The sequence below is a fragment of the Cynocephalus volans genome, chromosome 9, assembly GCF_027409185.1.
Source record: "Cynocephalus volans isolate mCynVol1 chromosome 9, mCynVol1.pri, whole genome shotgun sequence".
NCBI classification, from domain to species: Eukaryota; Metazoa; Chordata; class Mammalia; order Dermoptera; family Cynocephalidae; genus Cynocephalus; species Cynocephalus volans.
Genome location: NC_084468.1, coordinates 65,911,582 through 65,926,692, shown reverse-complemented (window position 1 = coordinate 65,926,692; position 15,111 = coordinate 65,911,582). Strand labels below are relative to the sequence as shown.

General features: G+C 41.8%; 1 protein-coding gene and 1 long non-coding RNA gene across 6 annotated transcripts in view; one reads left to right on the top strand and one right to left on the bottom strand.

The window, feature by feature from the left end:
* The window catches only part of LOC134385555 (uncharacterized), a 36,936-nt gene extending 25,439 nt beyond the window's left edge, over positions 1-11,497 (top strand). The window contains exons 2-3 of the long non-coding RNA XR_010024411.1: positions 1,266-1,371; positions 11,109-11,497. This is a non-coding gene — a long non-coding RNA (uncharacterized LOC134385555). The remainder of the gene's footprint in view (positions 1-1,265; positions 1,372-11,108) is intronic.
* The window catches only part of SEPTIN11 (septin 11), an 83,126-nt gene extending 68,028 nt beyond the window's left edge, over positions 1-15,098 (bottom strand). For all 5 annotated transcript variants that reach the window (XM_063108543.1, XM_063108544.1, XM_063108545.1 and 2 more), the window contains exon 1: positions 14,941-15,098. In XM_063108543.1, the coding sequence (XP_062964613.1) occupies positions 14,941-14,967 (27 nt within the window). In that variant the 5' untranslated portion in view covers positions 14,968-15,098. The remainder of the gene's footprint in view (positions 1-14,940) is intronic.
* Positions 15,099-15,111: the final 13 nt, after the last annotated feature.

Sequence of the window (15,111 nt, the reverse complement as noted above, 5' to 3'; positions counted from 1 at the left end):
CTACTAACTGTAGAATAAAGCAAATGGGACCAAACTGCAACACAGAAGATGAGATTAGACAAAGACCTTCCCTTTCTCCCAGGAACATGGTTAACAAAAGACTGAGGGAACACAACGAGCAGACTCTACTGGAGAGAAAGCATCCTGTTGCAGCTGAAGGCTTGCAGTTGTTCAGAATGTTGCTGGAAAATTCAATATAGCTCTTCTTCTAAAGCGCATTATCTTTTTCCATCAATAGGACAGCTGAGACAAGGCATGGGAGCATTTCTGATGATACAAGATCCTTTGACCCAAACAAATTCATTCCCCTTAAATCCTGAGATCCTAAGTATAGAGTTCCAAATTTAGAATATACATATTCTGCACTCTATCATAAGAAAGAAAATCATTATTAGTTCCTAAATTCAACTACAAAAGCCCAGCAACAATTCTTGCTTTATGTTGTGAGGAAAATGCACTTTTAAATATCATTGATGAAAGCATTATTTCCTTCAATGTATCCACATAACTAAAATGTGCTTGCTACAAGGGCTCCTTTTATAAACAGAATAAAGAAAACAAACAGGCATCTCCTATAATAACCTCCACCAGTAATAGGCATAATTTCTCAGTCCAAAAGATGAAATTTCATAAATGACTCTTTTATACTGTTAATGACAGAAATACTTCTCTCCAACAAGAGTATCTACAATACCGCAAGTAGACTTAAGCATAACACCTCTGCTCTCAAAGAGGTCATAACAATCTGCTCTTTAAAAAACTAAGTAAGAGTGACTTAGCACTGCAAGTTTTAACTCGGTGAATTAGTTGGTGGGGCAAGTGTGGCATACAGAAAACACTGGACCACTGAGGTGAGCTCAAATCAAGCTATTTCAGTTGGAAATTCTCTCTGGAGCTAAATTTTCTGAGGAGATTGGCCTAAAAATGATCCTCAGCTTTCTTTCCACCTTTTAAAGGTCCCACAACTCTACAGCACTGCTGGCATTCAATGAAGCTCAATGATAAATATTGCATATGAATAATGTTTGTGTTCTAAATTATGCATAAACCCAAAGTTCAATATAAGCACAGGTAAGAGAGGCCTAGCACAGTAACTGTTCCATTTCTGATTTCAAACTTGGCTTTTTATTACTATGATGATGGTGATGAAATAGTTCAAGCACACAGAATATCACACATCTATATACTCATTACCTATTTTTGTAAATCCATAGCTTTTACCATCCATATATTTTGTCTTTTTTGTTTGTTTGTTTTAATCACAGATTCATTCCTCTCCTTTCCTCAAGTGACCAGCATGGCTTTTAAAATGAGATCAGACTGTGCCTGAGATTTACTTCAAAATAATTTGCGGGAGAAGGTAAGGAGGAGGTAAGAGAGAATGGGAAATAGAGGATATAAGATTGCCCATGAATTAATAACTGGGTGGTGGGACAGAAGGTTCTTTATACCATTCTCTCTAACCTTGAATATGTTTGGAATTTTGATTAATAAAAAAGTTTTTCTTAAAAAAAAAAGAAAAAGAAAAAGATCAGACTATAAATACTTCTAGACTATACTCCTAAAGCTGCACTATACAAATATAATATGGTAGCCACTAGTCATATATGGCTGTTTAAATGCAAATTAATTAAAATTCAACAAAATAAAAATTCCAGTTTCACAGCTATACCAGCCACATTTCAAGCGTTTAGTAGCCATTTATGGCTAGTGGCTACCATATTGGACAATGCAGCAGTAGAACATTTTCCATCATCACACAAAGTTCTATCTGACAGCGCTGTTCTATACAGCCTAGTGTTCTATCTCTATAAGGTATGACGAGGGTATAACCAACAGTCAGAAGGCTTGGCTTTAAGATCATCTCTGATAGGGGCTGAAGGTATTGGGTCAAGAATAATATCTAATCAACCAACATCACAAAGTTGTGAAGATCAACTTTTACCTACTGAAATCTATCACAAGAAAAATATGTGGAATTGCACAGTTTCAATCAGGGAATCACTATGGTGTATGCAATGAATTTAGTGGCAAAGCCAATGTCCAAGTTAGCAGTAACATTCGAAAAGTATACTTAAAAACAAAAACAAAAAGCCTGAAAATGACTCCAGTTTTAGTTTATGAAATGGAGAAATCATACATTTCAACTTCCAATTTAAGTTTTCTCCTCCTACTCCCTTCATTTTGGAATAGAAAAACAACTTTCTACATGCTTTTTTAAAACGCTTAATTTTTTTCGTGGTTGGGATTAAAAAAGAAATCAAATTGTGGATGAAAGATTAGCCAAGGATAGCTGGAATGCACCATTTGGGCCAAAAAGCCAAGGCATTTGAATGAATGCAAAATCCCAGGACTGACTATAACTGGCCCCAGATTTCATCTACATATAATGAGATAGTTTCTCCCTCTAAGGCAGATTGAGTACATCTTTGAGTAATCCATTATTTTGTGCGTGTACAGGTGCGTGCATACATGCGTGTGTTTATGTGTGTGTTCCTGAATGTGTATCTCAAAGAAAGAATTTAAGGATCACAAAAATAACCTTGCCTTTCCAAAATGTAATTTTTTTTTTGCCTCCAGAACCATATTTCCCTTTATTTTGGACTAACCTAAGAGAAACTAATTAAACAGGTAATATTTCTAGTGTCCTTTTATCTCAAAATCTGGTGTCGAGCTAGGGCTGGGTCTGGAGCTCACAGACCCCTTAAGCCCCTTCCAAATTGGGTCACACACCCTTCACACGCCAGGCTGAGTCCCCAGACCCCTCACATGCAAGCCCATGAGCTAGGTAACCAGCAAACAGGTCCTTGGAAGCCGTAGGTTGGAAAGCATGGCTGCGCACACATTGGCCACCCCAGGCAGTCAACACCAGCCAAGCCATGGCACCACCCATGTGCATTAACTCCACCCACACACAACTTATTTACAAAGAAAGCACTGCATGACCCCCAAACGTACCTAAGGTGAGGGGGCCTGATTAAATTATTTCTATTTTCCGGCCGACCCTGTGGCGCACTCGGGAGGGTGCGGCCCTGGGAGCGCAGCAGCGCTCCTGCCGCGGGTTCGGGTCCTATATAAGGACGGCCAGGTGCGCTCACTGGCTGAGCGCGGTGCGGCCGGTCACAAAACCACACAAAAATAATAATAATAATTATTCTATTTTCCCAACATCTGGTATCAGAAAAAAACAAACCAACAAAACTGATAACCATTTACTTCAGGGTGTAAAAAAAGTTAAATAATGATGCGTTGTATATTTGCATCTCAACCCAGTACAAAACAGTAATTCTCAACCTTTTTTTCCTATTTTCCTCTGTGGGGATAGTCCCATACACACAATGATCCTCAACCAAAGGGCACATGTGTTAGAATATGGAAATGGGGGAGCAGAAGCTGGGAGGGATGGTTGTTTTATTAAGTGCAAGTCCCTTTATCCGAGGCTATTAGGAGCAGAGGTTGGGCAATTTATCATAAAAGGCATTCAAAAACTAGAATTTTAAAGTTATAGCCTATACATTTGATTTTACCTTAAAACATCTAAACACATTTATTTACTCACCAATTTTGTGACAAAAGGCCCAGGCTTTTGCATCATAATGGGTCCGAGGAATTCCAATAAGGCTGTCTTTCTAGCACAAACCCATAGACATCATATATAATTTCTAGTTTGTTTCTTCAAAGTGGAGCCAGAATTTAAAAGTATTTTCTATGCAATCTGAGTGCAGATTCTTTCTAGCTCCTTACAATTTTTCTCCAACTTTTTACAGTTATCTTACCTATATTAAATTCACAATAGTTTTATTTTAGCAAAATTCTCAACTTTAGTAAAATCTTTCCAAAACATCTAATTTAGAGGCAACTCGAATTTTGCACTTATATTTCAGAGATTTACAGAACATTAAATTAAATTATGCGATTATAATGATTTCTATAACTGGCAAAAACCAGGTTTGAAAACAAACAACCCTGTAAGCATACAACTCTGTTGGCAGGTACAGAAATGCACATGTACCCTAGAAGATTCTACTAGTCAAAAGCACTTGGCATACTGGGCAGTCAGAATGTTTTATAGAGGGAAGGGCTTGAGTACAAATTAATCTGGCAGAGAGTTTGAAAACAGTCCTTCCAGATCCTGATACAATTTTCCAATTCCCTTTGGTATGCCCTTTTTATCCCAGCATTACACCAAAAGAATAACTTTCTAAGAGTAGCCTGGGAGGAAAGAAGGCTGGAGGTTACCTTTCCAATGCTCTTCAAATTACATTATAAAGAGGGAAGAAAAGGGAAGTAAAATGGGCACTACTCTTTCTGAAAGCTAAGCCAAGTTCCCAACTTTTACTATCTAAGAGAAAGAGGAGAGTTGCATATGGTGAGAAGAGCCTGACAAGACCTTCCGAATTGTCGAAGTTCAGCATTACCTGAGCATTATCTTTTCTCCTCAACTAAATTGTTCACTCTCCAACATGGAGCATGGTGCTAGAAACATACAGGGTCCTCAAATATCCATTTGGTTGCTTATGTATGATCATGAATGAGTTGTTGAGACATGAGGAAGGAATGACAAACAAGACTTGGTAGCTTACCCCTGAATTCAAGCCTATTCTAAGATTTTGAACCTTAGTGACCAAGAGATCCATCTGTCCAAGACAGATTCTAGTTCTGGTTTGGTCTGGTGGGAGAGTGAGAAGGAAGACAGTTCTGACATCTTCACTTGTACATAGTGTTAGTTGAGGCTCAGTGTGTGTTGACTTAATGAACAAAAAACAGGAAAAGCCACTGAGGAATAAGAACACAAGATCTTCAAGACAGAGAAGATTTAGCAATATTTAGCAGTATCCGCAACTCCCCAATATACCTGTATAAATCTCCATTACATAAAGTCAATAAGAGTCTTCATTTGCTTTGATTGGGTAATAAAATTCAATTTAGACTCAGGTCCTCTTCCACACAGCTTAAAAGCCAGCTTTGGAGCAACAGCCAGTGGCAGCAAATTAACTAGTAATTTCAATGGCTGCCTTAAATTCATAAAATACCCTGGAATTGTATTTTCTGAATGGGGTAAATTTGATCACCAAAAACTAAAAGTCTTCTTTACAGGGCTCAGAGATAAAACTGTGCTTCAACTCCAGACCATCTAACACACCCTAAAGGGGAAAGCGATTAAGAGGTTGACTAAGGATTGGAAAAGGCTTTGAAAACAAAAGAGTTATGTAATAGATAAGCAATCAAATTATTCCATCAGGCCAAGGTACAAGTCTTAGACTGTCCACCCACATAAGAAGTCAAACCAAACACCTCAAAGAATGAGAGCAAAGGTAACAAATCGGGAGAGAACCTGAGAATGAATCAGCATGGTTTACGTAGTCCAAGGATTTCTACTGCATGCTCACAAACTGCCTCTGGGCTAGGCTCAAACAAAGTGATGTGATCATTTCAACAATTATCCTAAAAACTCTTAACAAACACTTAAGTTAATCTGGGTCCTTTAAATTGCTCAATATTAGCTAATTAAAGTTGTTTTGAGAGTTATTACCTTATTTTTCTAATCTACACAGTGTACGCCCAAAAATTTCTCTGATTTTTTCAAAAGTTTTAAGCTTTGACCCAAATTCACAGCTCATGTACCAAAACCACAGTTTCTCCCACTCACTTTGTATCTAGTGCTAGAATATAAAAAATGTAATTGAGTTGAAATAGGTAAATTAAACAAGTTATAGAACAAAGTAGACACTACACACTCAAAAGCAAGCACTTCTAGCCTGACAGAGTATGAGAGTTCCACTCCAAAGAAATAGAAATGAAAATTATAGAAAAAGTTTAGGTGACACATTCAATTTTTTTTCTTTTCTGAGTCCAGTTTTTACAAAAATTTGAAGTCTGCCTTCCAAGAAATAGTAGTGAAACCTGGTAAAAGTTCAGTTTGCTTTGAGCTTTTTTTTTCAACATAAAGAATAGCTTAGCATGTTGTAAAAGTAACATTCATACTCCCTTATTTGCATAAAGCAATAGAAGAGCCCCAAACCAGAAAACAAGGTGTTTTCTTTCACCCCAGTTTCTCCAAAATGGAAGGACTTAAGGGCTTAGATGCAAGTATCTAGTTATTTGGGGAAGTGATCCAGGCGAACAGGAATAGGAGACTAGAAAGACAGAAACAGGGAAGGAGGGAAAGCCATTCTGAAGTGATTATGGAGCTAATCATCTCTGTGGGCTGAGGCTGGGACCCATATAGGACCCCCTGATAAAGCATGTAGACTATACCTCAGAACTGTCCAACTTAGTGACAAAATAGAGAAGTATTAACCCACCAGCTTCCAGACCCATCAATCAAGGGCTGCCCTATGGGATGGTAACTCCTTTGGAAATCCAGATATGCACATGGGTCAGAATAAACCTATGTGCTCAGCAGAACCCAAGTGGCTATATAGAGGAGCCTGGTACAGAAAGTGGAGAAATGAGGTCTACACCTAGCTGAGGTTCCCACAGCAGCAGCTGGAAAGAAAAGGTGAACTGAGAGGATGTGGGGTTGGCACAAGTCTCATCGAATGCAAGTGTCAGCCAATTGATCCGAAAGATGACTTTTCACTCATTCCATCAAATGTTTACTAGTGGGGAATGCACAACATGTAGTCCCTTCCTTAAGTCTGGCAATATAGACTAAGAATGCATAAATGTGGTTAAGGTCTAGCAGAATACATTGCTTATGGTAATACCCTTTAAAAAAAAAAAACGATATTTGATAATTCATTTTTATTTTTAAAAGTTAACTTAAAAGGGGGGTGGAGTGATATGTGGATGACACATAAGTAATGTAGGCAATCACTACAGGAATTCAAAGAAAGAAAAATCACCAAAACCTGCACTGGTAAGTGGAAGCTTTGCTGATTGCATGTTTAATCTGCACCTCAAAAGTATGCTCTGACTAAAAAATGCGAAGCCTACACGTTTCAGGTGTGCAAGGGGAAAATGCTCCATTCTTATAGGGTGGGTTGAGGTAGGGTGGTAGTTCTGGTTTGAGCCCAGTCTTCAGTATAAAGCTGTTATTATTTCAGCATTCACTGCCCCCAGAAAACTAGCTTTTATTGAGGACAAATAATCTAGGAATGAGTGTGCACACTTGGTGTGCATTAACTCACTTAATCTGTAACTCTTTGAGGGAGATACTGTTGTCACTTGACAGATTAGGTAAGTAACTTGCCCAAAGTCACAAAGCTAGTTAAATGGTAGAGCAGATGGCCTAGAACCTTATCAGCCAGGCTTCGAAGTCCACATTCTTGAGCAAAATGCTACCCATTAGTGCCTCTCCATAGAGAGAAAACAAAGCAAGGGAAAGACGGGTGCTGTCAGAGGCATCCGTGTTTAGGAACAGACAGGCTGGGAAAGGTCTGACTTGGAAGCACCCCAAGAGAAATAATTCTGTCAAGCAGCTGGAAGTCCTGATGGCCTCAAACCATTTCCCAGAGAGAACAGTCCCACAGCTGGGGCCACCAGAGAGCAGCACAGAAGGTCTTTCAGAAGGTCGTCCCCCATTACTTACTTGGTGATGCCGCCACTGGAAGCTGGTCATGAGTGAAGAGGAACACACTCTCTGCCTTCAGCTCATTCCAGCTGCTTCTCTCTCTCTCTCTCCCGCTCTCTCTCTCTCTCTCTCCCGCTCTCTCTCTCTCTCTCTCTCTCTCTCACACACACACACACACACACACACACACACACACACACACACACCATTCTACTGTGTCCAACTGGAATCAGAATAGGACAAATACAGAGTGAGAAAAATCATTACGGACAGAGAGAATTTTTAAAAGATAATAAAGACGCTTGCCTTCATAGTAAATTCCACGACTAGGATACTGTGGTCAACAATTATGCAAAATCTTGACTGCCTCTCTCTAGAGGAGGATCTGCTTCCCCATCCCATGGCCATCAAGCTTGGACAAATGACTCGCAGAGCTACTCTCTACAGAAGGATTATCTACCCCATCCTGTTAAATTAAGGAGTGACCATACTTTGGCCAATGAAATTCATATGGAAGTGACCTAAGAGCTTGAAAAGTCAGCTCAAGGTTCAGCATGTCTCTTTGTCCTCTACCACCAGGCTGGCAATGTTCAGACAGACCATGCTCCCTCAGGCTGGTCCTGCAGTCAGTGTAGCATGGAGCAGGCCTCAGAGGATGGAACAGAAAGAACCCTGGGTGAGAAATAAACTTCTGCTGTGTAGGCCACCAAAACTTGGGGTCAATTTGTTACCTCAATATAATTTAGCCTTAACTAGCTGATACAGATGGTAGGTCTATATGCCTGTTGGTCTAAGAGCCTTTGGTTCAAAAGCTTAATAACTCTCCCATTCACTAACTAGCTGTACCAGATTAGGTGACAAATTTTTCATGCCTCAGTTTCCTTGTCTACATTACTTCTTAGGTATTTTGTGAGGATAAAGTATAATAACTGTCTTGACAATAATCTGAATAGAATAAGTTTAAAAATCGAGATGCTGAACAGGCTTTCTGTGCACAGAGGTTCTCGGGCAAGCCTTCCCGCCCCCCAGCAGCAGGTCTGAGTAAATTTAATGGGTACTCTTAATGAGATTCACGAAATTTATACTGGTATGAAAATAGTACACAAAGAGATGAGATGAATGAAAAAGACATTAAGCCTTAAAGGAACCCTGGCTTTTAACAGAATTTTCTCCTATTCTCACAGGATCCAATGAGTTATAAATTTCCTTTTTAAACAACACGGACTGCCACTTGAAATCCAAGGTGGGAAGAGTCCCACCATCCTCCCCCAACCCCCACCCTTCAGGACTCAGTTGCTTCAGTGTCTAAAAAAAATAGGAATTTCTAGTTCTTCACCTTGAGGAAAGGCTCAATGCGTCAGACTAGACAAAGACCTGTTGTTGTTGTTGTATGTTGTCACCAGATCCCTCCTCCTTCTCTATGTCCTTCCTCAGTCCTCATTTCCTCTATTCTTTAAGGGCTCGATTCAAGCATGAAAGACATCGATTCCCAGATCCTTTCTCATCTCCCTTCTACTCTACCGAATCTTGAAGAATTAGTACTCTGCAGATTTTCAGTATCTTCCATCAACCAGTTTCAAAAATCCGGGATATCTTAAGTTGAAGGCAAAGGGTGGATATGACATAAAGTATTTAAAGAGCTATATAGTAAATACAAGTCTATAAAGAATGCACAGGATGATCTAGTCTCTTCCCACCTCCCCAGACTCATGTCTGTCCGGTCTCTATGCCTGAACCTGAATACTGATATCCTGGCTACACTGGATTGCTTTATGAGGTTCTTCCAGAGCTTCACACTCGCTGCTCTCTTGGCTAGAAACACTTTTACACAGCCACCTCCCTGCCTCACTTTCCTTGCTAAATCCTATTGCTTACTCATCCTACAGAGAGACTTCTTAAGAGCCACAGGGACTGCACCTCAAGTACTCACCACCATAACTTCAGCATCTGCACATAGAAATGTCTGATAAAAACATATGGATTAGAAAGCCAAGAAGGATTACTGATGTGCTAGGGTGTTGAGGGTGATTTTGTTTTTCAATTTATAAGCTATCTTATCTTATTGTGACTCTACTTCTAAAAGAAATAAACTAGAAAGCAAGAAAATCATAAATTCTTCCCAAAAGGACTGTTAACTATCAAAAGCAAGCAGGTAAATTCTGTTATGTATACTTTAATTTCCTTTTTGCATAATAAATGAGAAAAAAAAAAAAAAAGGCAGGAACAAAGCTTCCACTTGTTAGGTACCAAAGAGGTTCTTTTTAGAGCATGTCTTTCCAAACTCTCTACCTGAGCCTGTCCCCTCTCTAAACACATTCCACTCCATCCCACAGGGTCATAGGCCAGCATGTAGACAGAATATATCCACACAACTGGACTTCCTGCATCATTTGACTTGAGCAACATGCTCACACTCACTGCCACCAATCCTAAAAAATGGTGGCTCTAGTGCCATGGCTTTAGTCATATCAGGGAACAGACTCCTCAGGCCAGGTTTGAGATGATACAAATTTTATTTCAGATCACTCAAAAAATTCTTTTTAGAAGCCTGTCTGTATCACCTTAGCCCAAGTATTGTTTTTATATTCAACAGCAGCTGCATTGATGGGCTGCCAGCAGGGCCTGAGTGGGTCAGGGAGGGTATTGTTTAGTTGGACAGCAGTTTTCTGTCAATCTGGATTTTTAAAAAAGCAAAACAAAGGGGGTATCCATTATATTGTAAAGTAGGTCTCCTTGGGAAAAAGGCTTTAGATCTGCTGGGTCTTTGTTTAAATAATGGTTCAGCTTTGATGATCCCAGTTTAGACAAGTCTAGCTAAGGCTATTAAAGACAGATCTCAATAAAACAATAAACTACTAGCAGCCTCGATCCCCAACCAAGTTTGAGGTATATAAAGAGAAACAGGCACAGAAAACTCTGTACCCCTGCACCAGAGTATAAACCCGGTAATAACTATTAGTGTAGCATCATCAGTGAGTATAAACACTTGGTCTTCTGGCAATCAATCAAAGTAGGCCATCCAAATCATGCAAATAGCACAGTCCCACAACTATTTATTCCTTTGTCTAGACACAGACATAGAGTGGCCCATTACCAAACATGAAGTACTGTTTCTTCCCTTATAAAAGTGTTCAAATGCTCGGACAAGGCCCATCCAAAACACAATTTAGTTTTTAAGTAGCAGTTTATTCAAGATGGGTTATGTTTGCTGATATAAACCTCAAAAAGTTGATGAAAATACATAAACAATCTAAGAGCTATTATATCGAGATGGTGGGATATGGGTAGTTTTGTTCTTTGAATCAATTCCTTGAGTCTAATTTTCACTGTAGTGTAGACATATCATTTTTAAAAAAGATAATTTAGAAGATAAAATTCATCTACAGTTTCAAAAGATTTAAAAAGGCAGAACTACTACACCTCAATTACTTCTTACATTCCTTAGTAATTGCTTATAGAGCCTCAATGTGTGTAATTTATACCACTGACTAAAGAGTTCTAATTTTTAAAAACCACCCCCTAGATCACAACCCCTTTATGATTTAGATGCTGCTCCCCTGGACATTCTTCAGCTCCATTAATCTTTTTCCAGGTACACCAGCCAGAGTTCTCCATCTGGGACCACATCCTCAAGACACAGAAATGGCAATTTTATAACAAGGAAAAATAACATTTCATTGTCAGTACCTCCTTCCCCCTACCCCAACCCCCAAAGATGAAGATAGACAAAGCTTTAGATAATTGTCTACAGTGATCCCCTGAGAGATGAAATCCTCTATCTGAATCATAATTGTTGACTCGGCAATAAGCACATAATTCCCCTTCTCCCTAAATGTTTTACACACTCCACTGAAATCTGTCACCTTAATACACACAGACATTATATCTCTCAGAAAATAAAAGCTTGAGGTAGGAAGGAAATTTCTCTCTTGTACACTGCTGTATCCCCGAAACCTAGAACAGTACCTGGCACTCAATAAAAATAGGGTTAAGTGCGTGAATAGTGAACTTGGTTTTCCATTTCTTTTGGCTCAACAGAAAGAACAATTAAATGCATTTCTTGAAGGATATCATAGCTAAATCTCCACCACTGGAAAAGTTTAAACACATACCTTTTGTTAGAGATAAAGGAAAAAATATTTCTGCAATGAAGAGGAGGCTGAACCAAATGACCTCTATCGTTGCTTTGAACTCCTAGAATCCACATCTTGATGAACACCACACCTTAAGAGAGAGTGGATCAGCTACATAAAGCCTGATTCTTAGGTAGAGTAAATTATCATGGTCCCTTTAAAACAAAGATAATACCTGCCCTACAACTTAGATGCAAAACTACTAATTCGTCCAAAATGTAGACACATCCCAGCAGAGGGGGTAGGATGTGGAAATGCTCTTGCTAATCATCAGTTACACTCTGGAAACAGCAGTTGTGCTTCCGGGTCTTCTCAGGGCCAAGCCTTAAAACCATCAGTGGAGAAATGGAGAAGCTAGGGCTAGAGATTAAAATGGAAATAAACAGTATCATATTAAACTGAAGCTTTTGTTTTGCAGTCAACAACAAAGCCACTTAAACTCATATTATCTTTCAATTCTATTTTTCCACAATTTTTTTTAAGGTACCCTCCTATCTGAAGTTAGCCTTGAGGCTTAAATGGTTGTAACTGAATATAACCACTTCATAAGACAGGAAACACAGCATTCGACATACAATCATTTTTGCCCATCAAAATGTCACGTATACCCGGGATATGACACTAAGATGTTCCAATTCAAGAATTTCTAAAACTGTGAACAAGTTACTTAGATTGAATTTTTCTTTAATCTGGACGGGAGAGACAGTTTGTAGGGAAAGGAGATGTGCTCATGTTTTCCTAAACAACTTTTTAAAAAAATCTTACTTCAAAGGAGTATCGAGGGAAACTCCATTCATACATAAATCAGCTTTGGAGTGATCCTTTTCCCTCAGCAAACCCTTCCTTTCTTTTGTTCAAATCATAGAATAGATAAGGGGACTAACCGGGCAGAGAATACCAAGGTTAAAGATGCAGTGCAGTGGCCGACCCCTTGGCTCACTCGGGAGAGTGCGGCACTGGGAGCGCAGCGGCGCGGGTTCCGATCCTATATAGGGATGGCCAGTGCGCTCACTGGCTGAGCGCGGTGCGGGCGACACCAAGCCAAGGGTTATGTTTCCATTACCGGTCACAAAAAAAGACAAAAAAAAAAAAAAAAAAAAAAGATGCAGTGCAGATCACTCGGAGAATCTTCTGCACTCACTGGGTTGTTTTGAAGATTAAGACAGTAACCCAATGAACAAAGTGAAACAGTTCAACAATTCCTTGCTAATGTGATCACGTTTTTCTGTAGTGTATTAAAAGACTTTCAACTTTGTAGTCAATTTCTGATCACCCATACAACTCAGAAAAAAATTCTGTTTTTAAGTTGTAATTTAATCTTATTTCCAGCAACAGAGAATGTGCAGAAAGAAGTCACCTCCTCTGTAAACATATAGTTTTTAAAAATCTCCTCTATTATCTAATGGGTATCTAATGTGTATCTTCTTACACAAGAATTCTGTGGGATTAAGCTCACATATGGGTGGCAGACCTGGTGTTGGATATGATTATGGCCACACAACTATATCTTAAATACACATACTGTTCCTATTTAACTGACATATATGAACTAACTAATTTATAGAAAATGTGCAACAAATTATTTCTTCCACCTCCCCCAACCCTTCGAGAATGTGCCAGCAATAGGTGTTACTGAAAAAGACACTCTCCACACAGAATATTTGCATTCCTAGACTGTCTTGCCAATTTATCTAAAGCAGATATTGTTGTTTTAATTCTCTGAGTCTATGCCCTGGAAGTGAGGGGGGAGGGGAGGACGGAGGAGCAATTTAACCAGATAAACTTGACCTCAATGGACCTCAATTTCCTCACCAGAAAAATAAAGGGATTAACCCAGAAACTATGCAAATTTCTTCGGTAACAACAATCTATGACCACTAATTATCAAGAGCACAATTTGCGTGCAAGAGAAGACCAGAATTCTTAAGAGTATGTCATTAAATAGAGTTTTAAAGACCTAAAAGACCCACAGTTACACTTCATATCACCACTGCACATATTCTACATTTTCTGGCCATGGAAAATGTCTTTGAAAACACCGCTGCTGTTCCCTAACTCAGAAGGACCCTGAGAACTTCGGCGGCGGGGGCGCGGGGGTGCAAAAGGCGTGGGTATCTAGGGAAGAGTTAGGAGGGGAGAGGGGAAAGGGCCGGGAGTCAGAGCACAGCCTTGCATTTCTGGGGTTTCAGAGCTTCCAGTGCCTCCGCAAGACTTGTCTAGAACTACAAAATCTCTCAAGCCTCCACTTGCAGCTGCACAGCTGGGAAGGGGAAGAAGAGGTGGAAGACGCGGAAGGACCTCACCCGAGGCGCCTACAAAGCCCATGAGGCGAACATGGACTTTGAACATCGACCAAGAAAAAGGGAAAGAGGAAGAGGATTACGCCTTTCCCACCCAGCTCGGTTCCTTTCAATAGAAAGCAAAGGCCGCCGCCGCCCCTCGCCTCCGCCTTTCACCCGGGGACACGGGGCAGCCTCCGAACCGCACCCTCAAACTCCCGCTCCGCTGCGGCCGGAGTCTTGCACCCCGAGAGACGCAGCCCCTGCCCGGCCGCCCGGCCCACACACTCGGGCAGCGCATCCTTCCCTCCGCCCCGGCCGCGGGGCCCCCGGTTCTCCACGCGCCCGCCCTCCTTCCTCTTCCTCGCGGCGCGGCTTCCTCGGCCCTCCGGCCGCAGCGCATTTCAATGCTTCCACCCGCCCCGACAAGGGGCCTCTTGAAAACTTTGTGTGTGTGTGTGTCCGGGGCTTTGTCCACATCCTGGGCAGGGCCCGGTCGCCCGGGTGGATGCCTGAGGGCGTCCGGGTTCTCACAATGCACTGGGGAGGCCACCACGGAAATCCCACCCTTCGACCGCTTCTACGGCAGTGGGACACCGCGCTTCGGCTCACAATTCCCACGCCACGGCCGCCCCTCGGCGCGAGGGAGCCGGCAGGAAACCCCCGCACCCGGCGCCCTTCTCCACTGTCACGAGGGAGAAGGTGTGCGCGGGGAGAGGGAGGCGGCTGAGAGATGCCGCGGCTAAAGGAACCCGCTTAACGGGAACCCAGGAGAGGGGTCCTTTTTCATCCACATCCCCGGAATAGGGGTACGACGAGCGACACGCCGTTGCATCACGTAGTAACTGAGTGTCTGGGCTCCTCACCCTCCCTCGGCCCCAGACGCGCGCCCAAATGCACGCACACACCCACAGCCACCGCCGCCACGATCCAGAGCCCCTGCCTGGCGCCGCCGTGGTCCCCACCCGCGCCCGAGGAGCAGCGCGCGAGGGAGGCGAGGCCCGGCACTCACAGACGGTCTCCCCACGGCCACGGCCATCGCGGCTGCGGCTCCGGCTGCGCCCGGGTGCTCCCCGCCGACACCGGCTGCTGCTAGCGCCCTGGCTCCGGCTCGCCTCCCCCGCGCCTCCCTCGCGGCTGCGCTCTGCTCGCGCCCGGCTCCCGCGCGCAGCCGGCCGCATCT